The 17,193-nt window shown below is 36.1% G+C and overlaps 3 protein-coding genes across 6 annotated transcripts in view; all 3 read left to right on the top strand.

The window, feature by feature from the left end:
- Positions 1 to 396: 396 nt before the first annotated feature.
- On the top strand, positions 397 to 8,177 carry kcnk18 (potassium channel, subfamily K, member 18). The gene is given in 3 exon segments (NM_001190307.2): positions 397 to 610; positions 807 to 941; positions 7,351 to 8,177. Coding segments are annotated over 3 exon segments (1,176 nt in total).
- Positions 8,178 to 8,808: 631 nt separating this feature from the next.
- Positions 8,809 to 14,822, top strand: LOC137488938 (uncharacterized). 3 transcript variants are annotated; one of them, XM_073928518.1, is made up of 4 exons: positions 9,385 to 9,638; positions 13,265 to 13,389; positions 14,590 to 14,659; positions 14,754 to 14,822. In XM_073928518.1, the coding sequence occupies exons 1-3, from the start codon at positions 9,416 to 9,418 to the stop codon at positions 14,614 to 14,616; spliced, it is 375 nt and encodes a 124-aa protein (XP_073784619.1). In that variant the 5' UTR covers positions 9,385 to 9,415; the 3' UTR covers positions 14,617 to 14,659; positions 14,754 to 14,822. The 3 variants fall into 3 exon arrangements, 1 of the variants encoding a protein (XP_073784619.1); XR_012393387.1 differs by lacking the exon at positions 13,265 to 13,389 and having other exon boundaries at positions 9,421 to 9,638; XR_012393386.1 differs by lacking the exons at positions 14,590 to 14,659; positions 14,754 to 14,822 and having other exon boundaries at positions 8,809 to 12,350; positions 13,105 to 13,918.
- Positions 14,823 to 16,316: 1,494 nt separating this feature from the next.
- slc18a2 (solute carrier family 18 member 2) overlaps positions 16,317 to 17,193 on the top strand; it is a 30,773-nt gene continuing 29,896 nt past the window's right edge. The window contains 2 exon segments of one of the 2 annotated variants that reach the window (NM_001256225.2): positions 16,317 to 16,410; positions 16,691 to 16,868. In NM_001256225.2, the coding sequence (NP_001243154.1) occupies positions 16,736 to 16,868 (133 nt within the window). In that variant the 5' untranslated portion in view covers positions 16,317 to 16,410; positions 16,691 to 16,735. 2 annotated transcript variants of the gene reach the window in all.

The raw sequence follows: 17,193 nt of genomic DNA on the forward strand, positions 1-17,193 counted from the left end.
AAGGCTACACATGCTCGAGTGGACATAAATGGCACATGGCACGACTCATAAATGCCCATTGGGGTTCAAGGGAATCTCCGGCATCAAGAGGCTAAAATTTCACACAGCCGCACCTGTTCATACAATGCGCTCACAATTGACTTTCCAGCACAGAGACTGACTAGCTGCTTTGTAAATCTGTGATGTTCTCAGTTCCCTTTCTGAAATACTTCAGGAGGAGCACGCGTATAATTGTTTAAGCTATAAGCATTAGTTGAGCAGGCAGTTTGAGTCTGTGGCTTGCTTCAGCAGCTGGGTGTTGTCCTCCTGAGTCCTGACCACACACTGCCATGAGAAGGAACACTTCATCTCCACAGCCATTACGCGTCTCTGACTGACTGAATGACTACCTGAGAGATGTCCGTGTCAGAAAAGAGACAGTTTACGTGGAGATGCTCGACACTCTTCTGGCGTTTGTTTCCTCATGTTTTCCTAATTTTATCACTCGTTTTATACGCGGTTTTAGGAGCGCTTGTCTTCAGAGCGATTGAGTACAAGAATCCTCGAAATGAGTCGGAGGAGATCCTGTCCATTGTGCAAAAAGTGATGGAGATCGTTCAGAATCACACAGGTCTGAAAGTAGCCTTTTTAAAATAGTATAAACTGCTTGTATAATTTTAAGCCTACGGTGTTCAAAACGTATTAATAATTTTATTAATAATTTATATATTCTTTGTAATAATGTAGGCAATGTATTAATAATGTTTTAATAAGCTATATTATATACTATTTACTACATTCTTCTTCTATTTTATCTTATAAATTAGACACCTCAGAGCAGAAGCACCTAATCAATAAAGCAAAAGACATTTTGGATGATTACTGTTATGAGAAGGAACGTGACCACGGATGGACCTTCTTTGCTTCACTTTTCTTCTGCTGTACAGTGTTCACTACTGTAGGTGAGTATGCTTTTTCATCCTGGAATGTCACAGAGCTTGTAAAGTTTTGGGTTTTGTTGGGTTTTAACCTGAACAATAAGATATTTTGGCCACATGAGGTACTGTATGTCCAAAATTGGTGTTGCATTAAATGAATCACCGAGTTGTTATGTGCATGAGAAGTTCTGACCTTTGGCTGTAGTCTCTGAGTGCACCACCGTTGTCCACAGTAACCAGCCTGACCATGATAAGACCGAAAACAAGTGTCGCCATTTATGTAGGAAACAAAAGTGAATTATACACTAAATAACATTGAACATTTGTCTACTCAAAGTTGTGCAATGCAAATGATTCATGAATTGTTCATCATTTATTGGAGGATAACTCTACTTTTGGCCAATATTTTCCTTTTCAATCAACAAATGTTTCTATATTGATATTCATTAAATCCATAATGCATATCCAGGTTCCACTTCATCTTTAAATTTATTATCTTTTCGTTTAATTAACAAAAGTTAAAGTTAAATTACTGCTGTTAATAAGTTTGATAACTGCAAATTATTATTTGAGATTTAAAGCAAATGAACTCAAATCAGGGCATGTATTTAGGTGGCTTGAGGCTCAGCAGTAGGCATGGGCTGATATAAGATTCTGACGGTATGATAACCTTGGATAAAAATATCACAGATTCACAGTATTATGATTCATTCATTTTCTTGTCGGCTTAGTCCCTTTATTAATCCGGGGTCGCCAAGCGGAATGAACCGCCAACTTATCCAGCAAGTTTTTACGCAGCGGATGCCCTTCCAGCTGCATCTCTGGGAAACATCCACACACACATTCACACACACTACGGACAATTTAGCCTACCCAAATCACCTGTACCACATGTCTTTAGACTGTGGGGGAAACCCACATGAAGGCAGGGAGAACATGCAAACTCCACACAGAAACACCAACTAAGCCGAGTTTCGAACCAGCGACCCTCTTGCTGTGAGGCGACAGCACTACCTACTGCGCCACTGTCTCGCCCCAGTATTATGAATACTGCTCTAAAATATATTCTTTTTAAATGTCTGGGTAAAAAACTGAAACTTTTTTTTTTCCTTTTGAACACAACATATTTTGTTTTCTGCTGTCTTCAATTGTTTTAAAAGCAGATTTTTTTTTTACAATTTAAAGTAACATCTTTATATATGTTTTCTGCTAAAGATACTGCTGTCCTAAAAATAAAAAAATAAAATATCACGTAAATAAAAAATTGTACACATATCTTAGGAACAGTATTGCAGAAAATGTTGGCGGTTTTAAAACCTTGACTTTTCCAAACCACTGTATACCTTGAAAACATTTATAGTCCTATGCCTACTAAGCAGCATTATATATCAGAGCTTTTCTCAAGGTAGGGTTTAGGGATATGGCAAAAATACAATCTCAATAATTATTTTTCATATTGAATGATAAGGATATATATTTCGATATAAGTTGTTAATGCTTCCAGATTTAAAAGAGTTCTCCAAAAATTACTGAAGCCACAAAAATTAGAGGGTCCATTAATTGGCATAACATATTTTCGGCTGATAAATTTTAGGTGGCCGAAAACTCGGCACATCTCTAATATCAACACACTTTTAGATTCCCATTGTTGCACATTTTTGCTGTGTGATTGGATCTTAGATCAGTAATAATTAAAAAATGGTTATTGTTTATCGGCCCAGCCCTATCTTAAGGCTATTCATTCTTAAAAATAAAGGATCTTCAAGGGTGTATTCTCAGTCATGACATAGAAAAGTCTTTTTTGGTTCCCACTTTTTCTCAGTTTCTCTATAAAGAGCCTAAAACCAAAAGGTCATTTGCATGTTAAAAGTTCCTATAGTGAAACCATTGATGCCAATACAGAACATTTTAACACTCTTAGTCCACAACTAGAATATAGATTAAATATATAATGTGACTGTAAATCAAAACCAGCAATAAAATTCCCAATTCATGGAATAACTTTCATGGAATAACATTCATGGAATAACTTTAAAACTAACTTTAAAACTAAAGACAGTATTGAAACGAAAGCCTCAATATCACACTCTGTTTGCCTACAAAGTGACTTCTGGCCTTGCTCCTTCTTATCTGCTCTCGCTTCTGCAGATCTATGTGCCCTCCAGAAACTTGCGTTCTGTGAATGAACGTCGCCTCGTGGTTCCATCCCAAAGAGGGAAGAAATCCCTTTCGCGAACGCTCACGCTCAATCTGCCCAGTTGGTGGAATGAACTCCCTAACTGCATCAGAACAGCAGAGTCACTCGCTACTTTCAAGAAACGACTAAAAACTCAACTATTTAGTCTCCACTACACTTCCTAATCTGCAATTGCCTCTCTGAATATCACACTAACTGTACCAAAAAAAAAAAAAAAATACTAATACTAATACTACTAATACTCCCCTTCTTAGACTTTACAGACCTGAAACTTGCCTATAGCACTTATTCATTGTTGGTCTTGGTTGTGTAAATTGCTTCCTTGTCCTCATTTGTAAGTCACTTTGGATAAAAGCGTCTGCTAAATGACTAAATGTAAATGTAAACCAAATGTGTCAAACTCAGATCCTGGAGGGCCATAGCTCAGCACAGTTTATTTCCAACCCTACTTAAACACACTTGATGTAACCAATTGAGTCCTTTAGGCATATTGATACCTGTAAAAAGGTGTGTTGAAGCAGGATTGGAACTAAACTCTGCATGGCTGTGGTCCTCCAGGAACAGAGTTTGACACCACTGCTCTAAACACTTGTAATCATTTCCAATAAACCATTAATGAGCCTCTTTTCAGAGAGGCATACATTCAAATCATGATTTCCTGTGCATTACATCTTTCTTAATGGTACATTTTAGTTTAAGTTTTATGCCTGGGTAGGATGCTGTTAATAAAAAAAATTCTCTCTCTCATCCCCAATTGTAAAGCTCAGCAAACCGCATCTAACATAATAATTGAATGTAAACTTCCATCTTTCAGGACAGCATACAGAAAAGCATTATGCAAGAGTGCCAAACACAGCAGTCTGTGGCCATGGATGTCCATTATGCTTTCTAGGAAGGGCGAATCAGGAGCTAATCTAAATGAGTATTGGTTTTTGAGGCAGTTGAGGCTAATGGTCAGTTTAAATGAGTTCATTTCTCTCTTTTTTTTTTTTTTTTTTTTTTACATCATCCGCTATGTCAATTCCTTTGTAGATAAAAGACATTATCACTTGGCCTGGCCATACAATTACAGCCAGAGCTACTGTATTTGTCCAATGAAAAAACAGTGACAGTTTTCCTGATTTAACAGTTTAGTGTTTTCAGTTCATTTGAATCAACGTATTAATCGTAATCATATTTCTAAATCTTAACAACCCTATTGTTTTATATTTTGTGCAGGGTTATTATAGTTAAGTAAATCCATAACACTAAAATACGTTTTGTTATTTAAAATAAACATTTAAATACAAAAACACATTTTATAAAGTTGCAAAGATCATATTATATTTTAATATTGTTTAACTTAAAACTAAAATAGCTAAACCTACATTAAATATAATTATAAATGTTAAATTATGAACTTAAAAATTATAAAAAAAGACTTTTCACCACAGAGCTATATAAGCAGAAGCTTTTCAACAATGCTCCTGCAGAATCAGTCCTAAAATTTGTATTTCCATCCTGCTTCAGCATATCTGCCTATGCATTTGAAATGAAAAGCTGAAAATCTTGATTAGTTGATTAGCAGGAGGGAGGAAGACTTCTGCCGTAGATGAACCATTTTTGGTCCCCCAGAGTTACTTTCTAATTATTTCTTAAAAGTGATTTTTGGTATGGAGAACATTTCATGTCTAAAGAAAGAGTCATTTCTGCTTTAAAAAGTTTGTTGTATTGAAATATTCTATGGATGTTAAAAGTTCATTATGCATGCCATAAAATAATAATAAAATGACAAAATCACAACAAATTGCTGGTAAGCTATACATATATACTACTATTATAAACCCCTTTTTACTCAATGCTATAAATGTCACCTCTTTTGAAACCATTTATTCATTCATTTTATTTTCAGGTTAGTTCCTTTATTAATCTAGGGTCGCCACAGTGGAATGAACCACCAACTAATCCAACATATGTATTACGCAGCGGATGCCCTTCCAGCTGCAACCCATCTCTGGGAAACATACACACACACACACACTCATATACTACGGACAGTTTAGCCTACCCAATTTACCTGTACTGCAGGTCTTTGGACTGTGGGTTGAAACCGGAGCACCCGGAGGAAACCCACACGAACGCGGGGAGAACAAGCAAACTCTACACAGAAATGCCAACTGACCCAGCCGAGGCCTAAACCAGCAACCTTCCTGCTGTGAGGTGACAGCACTACCTACTGTGCCACCGGGTCGCCCCTTTTGAAACCATCACATTGTAAAAACAAAGTACTATTATTATTATTAGCAATTAGGGATGTAACAATATTGCAAATACCGTCATACAGCAATAGTAATTTTTTTCAATATTACCGTAGGCGCATGAATCAAACTATATTTCTGAGAAAAGTTTGCTTAGGCGAATAAGGCGAACAGGAGGTAGCGGGAACTACAATTCCCATCAGCCTAGGCGTGGCCATCATCCTTTGCGGTCTGTTGTCACTACAGATCCAGTAATGGGGAAATGGAGTGTGTTGCTAGTAGCGGGGAAGAAAAAGAGCTGAAAATGATCGAACCTAAAGCGAGTTTTAAATCGGATGTGTGGAAGCATTTCGGTTTCTTTCTAAAAAGATACGAAAAAGGAGAAAAGGTGACAGACAAAGAAAAAAACAGTATGTAGGCAATGCCAGACTGTGGTGAAATATAAGTCGGGGAATACGACTAAAAACAGTCATGGGGACTGCAGAACACAGCACACTTGTTAGATAGATGCAGACATTGACTTGTACTGCAAAGAGACCTCTATCTCACTCATGGCTTGTCCTCTCAAGTGGTGGAAAGACAATGCACAATGTTACCCACTGCTGTCAGCCTTGGCTAAATCATATCTCTCTGTCCCAGAAACCTCAGTCCCAAATGAGAGGGTTTTTTTTCTGTTGCAGGGGACATGCCCAGAGATCCCAGCTTTTACCAGATTATAGTTATATGATAATTTTCCTGAAAAAACCCATCTCTATCTAAGTGAGTGAGTGATTAAATGTTGAATGTAATGAGTTTTCAACAATACTAAATTGAAACTTTATTTTTTTATATGGTTTAATATTTTTTTGTTATTAAAATTGAAAAAATTGAAGTTCCTGTTTCAAAACTTACAGATAGATGGCTAATTTGTATGTCATTGATATGTTCAGTGCTAAGGTAAATAAACACTTTTGGCACTTTTTTCGAGTCTTTTCATTAGTTTTGTTTTTCCTGTAAATTTTTCAATAAATATTGTACTGTGCCATTTATACCGAGGTATTATCGTACCGTGAAATTCTGATACCGTTACATCCCTACTAGCAATATATAATAATTAATATAATAATATTTCATTAATTTACTTTTCAGCTTAGTATCTATGACAGGGCATTAGGCAATATAGCTGTTGCAAGCGGGTTCAGGGTTTCAAAAGACCCATCCTTCACTGACAAAGGTCCAGAATTTGTCCCATACATGAGCTTATTTGTCCTATTTGACTGCTATGCCAATATAAATTGTGAAAAGAATGTAATCCTCTGTTGACTGTTATGACTTCAGCTAATCAGTTTTGGCCAATGCAAACCACTTTTTTATTAGTCAAGCATCCAGGTGTGCAAGAAAACATAAAGTCAAGTCATATTATGTTACTGTATAGTTTTTAAATAGAGAAAACATTTTACAAGTAGCTTTATTTCAAATCTTGGACCTTATTAAACCAAAAATGATCAATAAAATGCTGTGAAACACCACAAGTGGCCCGTATTACAGTTAATTTGAATTCTAACTTGGCTATTATTGTTATCCGTGAATTTTCAAATTTACAAATGTTATACAAGAGAGGCTCAAAAAATCGTAAAGCTCTACTTTAATATTATGTTTTAATTTTTGATTGTGAAATGTGGAAATTTGAATGTGCTGGTCAGTTAGTTATTTAGTAAACAACAGCAGGTTACAATTTTAAATGTGAAACTTTAACAGATTGCTATTTTGTTCATATCCTAATTATATGTGATGTGATAAATCTGAAAATGGCAAATAACTGCAAAAAGTTAAAATTTTGAGAAAAAAAAAAGAACCACTCACTTCACCAGGCTGACTACGGGCCTGATGTTCCTTTTCTTGGCTAAAACTGAGCAGATGCGTTGCATTTCTGATGCATTGATTAAGACCTCCAGCAGGCGGCAGTACTGTGACTAAAAGAATTTGTAACTCTGTTCTGTTTTGTTTTTTTGTATATCAGGTTATGGACGAATTTATCCGTTGACAAGTAAAGGGAAAGTGGCATGTGTCCTGTATGCGATGGTGGGCATCCCTCTGATGCTGCTGGTCATCTCGGATGTGGGCGATCTCTTAGCTGTTCTCCTCTCCAAAGCATATACTCGCCTTAACCTGTTCTTCAGACGATGGATAGGACATCAGTCATGGAGACTTCAGAGCCATGAAAAGACATCAGCTCTCCCACAAGTTCAAGCTGATACTGACGGCACCTATAAGTTCAATCAGGATGTCGTGGTGCTCGAGACAACAAACAATCAACAGGTGATACAAACTAGGTCTTCCATCAGGCGCGGGTCCTTTCAGCTCCGTAACAACAAAGAGATCTTTGACCGCATTATTGTAAGGGAGAGCTTCAGGATCAAAGGAACTCTTTCAAAATCCTGTTCATGCCCAGAACTGGACCGTGTGCCAACCCCAAAAGATGAGTTATTCAACGACATCGGACAGGAGATGGAGCAGTTGGACGTCCCTCTGCTGGTCATCTTGCTGATGGTGTTTGCCTACATGGTGATCTGCAGTCAGATTCTGAAATGCTGGGAGAAGCAGATGGACCATTCTGATGCCTTTTATTTCACCTTCATCACCCTAACCACCATTGGCTTTGGCGACATTGTGCCTGAACACCCAAAATTCTTCATGGTTACTTTTTTGTTCATCATCACAGGCATGGCCATTATGAGTATGGCCTTTAAACTTGGCCAATCGCAAATTGTTTGCTTTTACAGGCGGTGTATAAAGAGTCTAAGCATGGGCAAGGTAAGAATTCACAATGACTTAAACAACAACTGAAGGCAATTGGTTTCTGTGGCTTTGCTAATGGCACAAGAAGAAAGCATAGCTACTCCGAATATAAGATGGTAATGGGCTTTAATTTATGTTACAGCCAGTTTGATATTGTGGGTTGAAAGGGAATGAGCCACAGTACTGTTGCAGTAAACAAATACAGGAGAGAATCAGGCACAGGATGAAGTATGTTAACTATTTGGGCCATGAGAGAGGCCTCAGTTGTTTTATTTGGAAAATGGCATGCCATACTGTTTATTTTTGTTTAGATGTACGCACTAGCAATGCAGTCTAATTTAAAAACTCCTTTATTCATGTTGATGCAATATATGTACTGTAACTCGTATAAGTCTGACAGGAATATATATGATGATATTAGACAGTGAGTTTGCTTTTTCATTCAATGGCAAATAATAGTGTACATATGATTCGCCTTTTTTAAACAATGCATCATCTTTTTCTTGATAGCATTAATGCTATATTTAAATTGGAGTGTGTCTCTTAAGTTAATTGATCCACTAATAAAAAAGCTAGCATGTAAATGAATTGACCGACCACCTGTGATGTCTTGGCTGTGAAATTGTACATAAATTAATAATGCACTTTGAAATTAAATCAATAAATATCTTTCTGTGCCAGTCATGAGTTTGTATTCCTTTTTAGTATTTCTTGAAGCATAACTGGTTTCAACTGGTGCTACAGTTCCTGCACCATATTCAATAGCCCGTAGACAGCCTGGTGTAAAGGGATGTTTTTTTTTTCTCAAAAAGAGGACCTTTTTGAAGTTTATTTGCCAAATTTTTTATTTAATTATGAGAACTATATACTGAATTTTAGGGATATTTTAAGCACTATTTTAGCTGAATTAGCTTGTCAGGTGGTCATCATAACCACACTTTTTGATGTAGCCTACAAAAACTATTTCCTAAAGATGCGGAACAAAGAAATGTGAAAAAATACTTATTTATAAATTTCTAATTTATTACATCATTTATAATTAGAAAAATTAAGAAAATAAGAATCTGTTCAGTAATAAATGAAAAACGGTAGCCTATTGTCATTCTGTCACCGACTCGGTCCCAGTCATTCCCCTCTCTGGCCAGCAGAGGTCATCATCACAGGACTTCTAGACATTACATCATCCACTTAAACTGATAAGCACACACACCTGTTCCTCACCCCGCTAACGACCCACACTCACCTATATAAGCCACACTCTCACTCCAGTTCAGTGCAAAGACGTCATGACGGGGCGGAAGGTTGATGACGTCGACAGAGTAATGGCGGCGAATTCAAACAATCAAAATAATCCAAAGAATAGAAATCGAGAAAATAAAGTTGGGAATGGATCGGAGACTCTAAGAGTAGAGAATAGTGGTGAAGAGGAGGAAGAGGATGATATGGATATAGGATGGACACAAATAGAAGGACGATACGGGAAAAAAGCATCTAGGAAAAGGAAAAAAGGTAAGGAGGATGCATCGGAAAGTAGTTCGCTAGCGAGTGAGGAGGAAGGGGTTGGAGAAAAAGCCAAATTAGGATTTAGGATAATATTAAGATTCAAGGAAGAAACGGGAGTTTCAGGAATAAATCCAATGATGTTGACACATGAATTAAAGAAACAAGTAGGTGAAATCGCATTCGCAAAGGTGCTTCAGGATGGTGCGTTAATGATTGTGTGCAAAAACGAAGAACAGAAAAATAAGGCAATGAAAGTAAAAACAGTGGGGAAGAAGGTTGTTACGAGTAGTAAGATCATAGGTCAGAATTCATGGATATTTGGCGTGATAAAAGGAGTTCCTATTGGGGTAACAATGGAGGAATTAAAAAAGAATCTTGATGGAGGTAAAGTCATAGACGCAGTTAGATTGAAGATGAATAGAGAAGGAAGAAGAATGGACAGTCTGTCGGTGCGCATTAAATTTGAAGGAAGAGAAATGCCAGATAAAGTCAGAATGGGATTCATCAGCTACCCAGTTATAGAATACAATGCACCTCCAATGAGATGTTACAACTGTCAGAGGTATGGGCACACAGCAGCTTTATGTAAATCAAAAATAAGATGTGCGCGATGTGGAGGGGAACACGAATTTGGAAAGTGTGAAGAAGGAGTGGAGGTGAGATGTTGCAACTGTGGAGGAGGACATAATGCTGCATATGGAGGTTGTGAGGCAAGAAAAAGGGCAGTGGAAGTTCAGCAGGAAAAAGAAAAAAACAATCTAACTTACGCTGAAGCAGTAAAGATGGTGAGGGAAAAGAGGAAGTCAAATGAAACAGTAAGATTGGATTCAGGTAAGAAAAATGAAGGAGAAGAAAGAATTGGTGAAAGTAGGTCATCAGAGGATTTGGCGTTAGTAAGCAAGAAAAATTTTGTACTCTTCATGGTAGAAGTAATTAACTGCACTGCCCAAACAGAAAGAAGAACAGAAAAGATACAAATAATAATTAAAGCAGCAGAAAGGTATCTGGAAATAAAGGGTCTGAAGAGTGATGATATAAGAAGAAGCCTCAGTTCAGATTTTCAAGAGAGTCAGGAGATAGGAATAGGTTAGTAGGGTTATGTTGAGAATCCTACAATGGAATGCAAGAAGTCTATGTGCTAATGGACAAGAGTTTAAGGGATATTTAAGTAAAATGAAAGAAAAACCTAATGTAATATGTATTCAGGAAACTTGGTTGAACTCAAGGTTAGATTTTGTTTTAAAGGGATATGTAAGTGTAAGAAGGGACAGGGAAGAAGGTATAGGTGGAGGTTGTGTCACGTTTATAAAAGAAGGAATGCCTTATAGAACTTTGGAAAAAGGAGTAAACCTGGAATATATAGTGATAGAAATATGGTATGGAATAAAAGAGTATGTAATAATAAATTTTTATAACCCATGTAAAAAAACTAACAATGGATAGTATGGAAGAAATTAAAGGTCTAAATGAAGAAAGGGTTATATGGTGTGGTGATTTTAATGCACATAATACACTATGGGGAGGAATAATAACAGATAGAAATGGTATGGTAATAGAGGAGATTATAGAAAAGAAAAATTTGGTATGCATGAATGATGGAGGATATACACGAATGGATGTAAATACAAGCAAAGAATCAGCACTTGACCTAACAATTGTGTCAAATTCACTGGGTGGAATTACAGTATGGGAGGTCATAAGGAAATGCTCAATTGGAAGTGACCATTTTCCTATTATTAGTTCAATTATAAATAGTGAGAATAAGAATGTTAATAAAGGTAATTCTGGAAAATGGAAGTATGAGAAAGCTGATTGGGAGAAATTCAAAGAAATAAGTGAAGAAGGGTTGAAAAAAATTAAGATGAATGAAGATATTGAAATTGAAAGGTTATATGCAGAGTTAAGTTATGTAATTCGGCATGCAGCAAATGAAAGTATTCCAAAGAGTTCAGGAAAAAGAGTAGGGAAAATGGTCCCATGGTGGAATGACCAGTGTACAATAGCAGTAAGAAAAAAAAGGAAGGCATTTAAAATTCTAAAGAGAACACATAACTTGCAAAACTTGATAGAATATAAGAAAGCTCAGGCAGAAACTAGGAAAATAATCAGAGAAAACAAGAAAGAATATTGGAGATCGTTTTGTAATGAAATTGGGAAAAGTACTCCGGTTGAGGAAGTATGGAATATGATAAGAAAAATGAGTGGTATTAGAAGAGAATATGAATACCCAGTATTAAATGTAGGAAGCAAGAATGCAGTAAATGATAAAGATAAAGCAGAAATGTTTAAAAATGAGTTCTTAAAAGTAAACAGCTCCAATAACTTGACAAATGAAAGTAAGAATATGAGAGAAAGAGTGTTATCCGGGAATTGTAATATAATGGAAAAAAGGACAGTTACCGAAGGTACGTTAGATGTCTTGTTCACCTTTTCAGAAATGAAAAGGGCATTAAAATACACCAAGACATCAACTCCAGGACAAGACGATATAAGCTATGTGATGTTAAAAAAGTTAAGTGAAGAGTCACTAAGGAAAATTCTGGAATTTTATAACAGGGTGTGGGAAGAAGGAAAATTGCCTCTAGAATGGAAGGATTCATTAATTATACCCATAAAAAAATCAGGTAAAGACCCTAGTAATCCTTTAAGCTATAGACCAATAGCACTAACATCACACATGTGTAAATTAATGGAAAAAATGATCACTGACAGACTTGGGTATCACTTGGAGAAAAATAACTTTTTCTCCCCTTATCAAAGTGGATTCAGAAGTGGAAGAGGTACAATGGACTCAGTTATTAATTTAGAAACAGACATTAGGAAAGCGTTAACTAATAAGGAAACAGTAGTGGCAGTTTTCTTTGATATTGAGAAAGCATATGATATGCTATGGAAGGAGGGCCTGTTAATTAAGTTGAACCAAATAGGAATAAGTGGTAGACTATTTAATTGGATTAAAGAGTTTTTAATTGAAAGATATATTAGAGTAAAGATTGGGAAAGATGTGTCGAGTAGAGGAATTATTGAAAATGGTACTCCACAAGGCAGTGTTATAAGTCCTTTGTTATTTCTAATTATGATTAATGATGTTTTTTCAAGTTTAGAAAGAAATATCAATAAATCTCTGTTTGCAGATGATGGAGCTCTATGGTTAAGAGGCAGAAATGTGGATCATATAGTTAATAAAATGCAAACAGCATTAATTAAAGTTGAGAACTGGTCAAATAAATGGGGTTTTAAATTTTCAGTGGAAAAAACCAAATATATTTTCTTTACAAACAAAAAAAGTAGTATTGACCTAAAACTGAAAATATATAATATAGAATTAGAACAAGTAAAAATGATCAGGTTTTTAGGTATGTGGTTAGATTCTAGAGCTACATGGAGTAATCACATCAGTAAGATGCAGGAGAAATGCAAAAGAATTTTGAATGTAATGAGATGTATTTCTGGGCGTGAGTGGGGAGCAGATAGACTAGCTTTAAAAACTATTTATGTAACAATGATCAGAGCAATTTTAGATTATGGTTGTGTGGCATACAATTCAGCAGCAAAGTCACAATTAGAAAAACTTGAAAGAATACAATCCCAAGCTCTTAGAATTTGTTGCGGAGCATATCCTTCCTCTCCAGTTCCAGCTTTGCAGGTGGAGATGGGGGAAATGCCAATTCAACTAAGAAGGAAACAACTGATATTGACATACTGGGCAAGAACAAAAGGCCAAGAGGTTAATCATCCTGTAAAAACACTAATGGAGGTATGTTGGGAATATGGGAAAAAGAAAATTAATAGCTTTAACTGGATTATTGAGGAATTAGTGCAGGAAATGAAATTAAATGAATATAATATTATACCATCAATAGTTCTACCAACAACACCTTTATGGATATTACCACAACCAAAAATAGACCTCAAATTATTGAAAGACAGACAGGAAAAAGGACATGAGTTAACAGAGGGATATCTAACAAGAGAGTATATCGGGACAAAATATGATCAGTATACACACATTTTTACAGATGCATCAAAAGATCCGCAAAGTGGCCGGGTGGGGATCGCATATATTATTCCAAGTTTAGATGTGTTAGAAGGGAAAAGAATATCTAATCATTTGTCAGTATTTACAGGAGAGCTGCTAGCAATTATGCTAGCAGTCAACAAAGTTTATGAAATGGATCTAAACAAGTCGATAATATGTTCTGATTCAACTTCAGCGTTACTATGCCTGGATATTAAAAAATCGGAAACTAGACAGGACATTATAATAGAAATTCTTCAATTATTACAAAATTTAGAACAGAAAAACAAAATAGTTGAGTTTGTATGGGTACCAGCACATTCAGGAGTTGAGGGCAATGAAGCAGCAGATAGATTAGCAAAAACAGTAATGGCAAAAGAGAGGATAGAAATGAAAATCAGGTATAGTAGGGCTGAACTTAAATCAGTAATTAAAAAGGGAATACACAAAAAGTGGCAAATAAGTTGGGACAATGAACAAAAAGGCAGACATTTATATGCAATACAACCAAAGGTAGGACAGATTTTGAAATCATGGGGGAGCAGGAAGGAGGATTGTATTCTTTCAAGAATAAGGATAGGACATACAGGGCTGAACGCTACATTACACATGATAGGAAAACATCCAACAGGGTTGTGTGATGGATGCGGAGAAAGAGAGACAGTAGAACATGTAATCATTAGTTGCAATAAATACACAGAGGAAAGAAATATGTTAATTAATGACCTACAGATAAATGATGAACAAATAACACTGAAAGAGTTTTTATATCAGGAAGGAAAGAAATGGTTGATTCAATTCTTAAAAAGAACTCAGTTAATACATAGGATATAGAATGTCTAAATATATTTATTTAATTAACTTAATTATTATTTTATTTATAACAATATTAAGCTTTCTCCTCTCATCTACTATGTTTTCTATGTCTCGGCTGTGAAGGACCTGAGCTGTAGATGGAGGAGCTGAACACGCAGCAACATCGAAGGCTCGGGTTTTGAAGAGTCAAGAGGTAAAAAAAAAAAAAAAAAAATATATATATATATATATATATATATATATATAAATAAATAAAAATAAGTGAGTCTCTGATCCATAACCCACAGTAGGTGGCGGTAATGCTCTGATAAGAATGCGAACCGCCAATAAACACCAGGAAGAAGAAGAAGAAGTTCAGTGCAAAGTCTTGTTTTGCCCTGGCTAACACTACTGAGCGTTCCCTGATCCTTGCCTGCTTTCCCCGTTGACAATTTTAGACTGTATCTCGACTCTGTCTTGCCTGCTACCTTCCCTGAACTCTAGCCTGCATCCTGACTTTGATCCTCGCCGCCTGCCTTTGACCCATGCCTGAATACTCACCTTGTGTTAGCCAGCCGCCAGCCCTTCGACTAACTACAACTGTGTTTTATGTGAGTTTGCACACGCTTAACATCTGTGTGCTGTTTGTATTAAACTCTGTTTAACAAATATACCGCAAATGGGTCCCTCTGTGTCAGACCCTCCGTTACACATTCAATAGGTAAATATCAAACTGGCCAGCGCATTCAATTTTCCTCAGTCAGAATTTGGCCTTTTGAATAAAAAAGTATTAAAATATAAATAATAATATTTAGTTACTTGTAAAATTTTCTGTATTTAAAAACAATACAGTAGCGGAAGATGACTTAGCTTGCGTTTCACAGATAAATGTTGGACTCATGAAAAGTAATTGTTAGAGTTGGCCAAACCTGATTAGCTTAAGTTACACTGAAGTGACAGCCAGCAGTCTTAAAGCCTTTTTCAATAGGTTATTTTCACTATTTATGTTGGCATAGTAGTAAAAGTAAGACAAATAAGCTCATGTATGAGACAGATTCTGAACCATTGTCAGTGTGGGGTGGGTCTTCCAAACCACCCGATTTAGCCAATTTAGCATAAAGTACATTTCGATCTACAGAAACCTTTATTGCTAACTTTTTGTGCAACTGACATGTTCAATAGATGTTAAAGGTTCTTTATGGAAACTGCTTTCATTTAAGAACCTTTCATTTTATGAACTCAATCATCTATAATTGAGTTGAACCAGCAGTTTCTAGTGATTTTAATGACTTTGGTTACCTGGTTCAGGTGTGTTTTATTAGCGTTGGCGAGGAAATTAGCAAAACAGTGGAGTTCCAGGAACAGACTTGAAAAACCAAAATAATAAATGTAACATCTCATATCTTCCACCGCCACAAGATGGCGCTAATGTAAAACTGCTGAAAAGGAGACTTTTGGTTAAACTAGATGATGCATTTGGATACTTTACCGATGCCAAACAGTTTGTTTAAACTCAACAAGTGAATGCAGCTTTCCTTCTGTAAATAACTTCCTAAGACCAGTCAAGCTGATTAAAACAACAGCATCATAATCTTAAAGCACATACATGACCGTGTGGAGACTATTCTATCTGCACACAATAAAAGCATGCATAGCCTTCAAAGAACTTCCTAAAGAGAACTTTCTGAAGACCTCAAACATATGTTGGTATATGTTTTGAATAAATGGGTAAAATATACAAAATAAAAGCAAATAAGGTGGTCCTGTCTATCTTTTATTTGTGTGTGAGTGTGTGTGTGTGTGTGACTGTGATGGTTAATTCGTTCGTGGCACAGCACACCCCATTTGAGATCTCTGTGAAACAGCGTGACGTCAAACACCAGTCAAGCAACTAAAACGCTCCGCATCCAGCGTGCCTTTCACCCGGGATCTGACAGCAAAGCTCAATGCAAATGTGCTTATAAGGTAAGAATGATCAAATTCTGAATATATCTATTTCGATGTATAATTCAGCCCATAATTTTAGACTTATATTTAAAATAAAAACTGAGTTGGTAGTTTATAATTTTCAGAGTGCTCAAGTGCACGCATTTATATTTTAATGCTTTGTTTATACTTAAATATTTGTCGTTTTCCTTACAATGGCCATCTCCTCGGGCGCCTCTCTTTGCAGGATCATTAAACACATTTTGCCTTATTAGATGTCACTGTGGTCTTTGACACTCGTTTTCTTGCTCTGTTGCAGGTTATTTCTCCCTCGCTCTCTGGCAGTTGGATTTTTATATTTAAAATGGGACTATTTGATGCTCTTAGAGATTTTAGTTTATTAACATGGCTAAGAGAAGAAAGACAGTCTCGGAGGCTGATTCTGTTGATCGTTTTCATTGCTTTGCTCTTGGACAACATGCTGTTGACGGTGGTCGGTGAGTGCTGTGTTGTTCACACACCTGTTACATGTGCGAGCACACACCAAACATGCATGCAAAGTGCTAAAAAACATAAGGCATTATATATATCACCTCATATATTGTCAGTGAATATTGAATAGTCCTGCTGAAAATAAAACAACAGAGCATCACATAATATCTTGGTTATCTTGGTTATCTATGGTTTCCAATACAAATATCACAAACTAGATAAATGTAACCATTAAAACCAGTACATAGATGGTTTCCATTTTTCTCAAAAAGTCGAATAAGCACGGACCTTAAAATTAAATTGCTATATTTTATTTATGCATTATTTATG

The sequence above is a fragment of the Danio rerio genome, chromosome 17, assembly GCF_049306965.1.
Source record: "Danio rerio strain Tuebingen ecotype United States chromosome 17, GRCz12tu, whole genome shotgun sequence".
In the NCBI taxonomy this organism is placed as follows: Eukaryota; Metazoa; Chordata; class Actinopteri; order Cypriniformes; family Danionidae; genus Danio; species Danio rerio.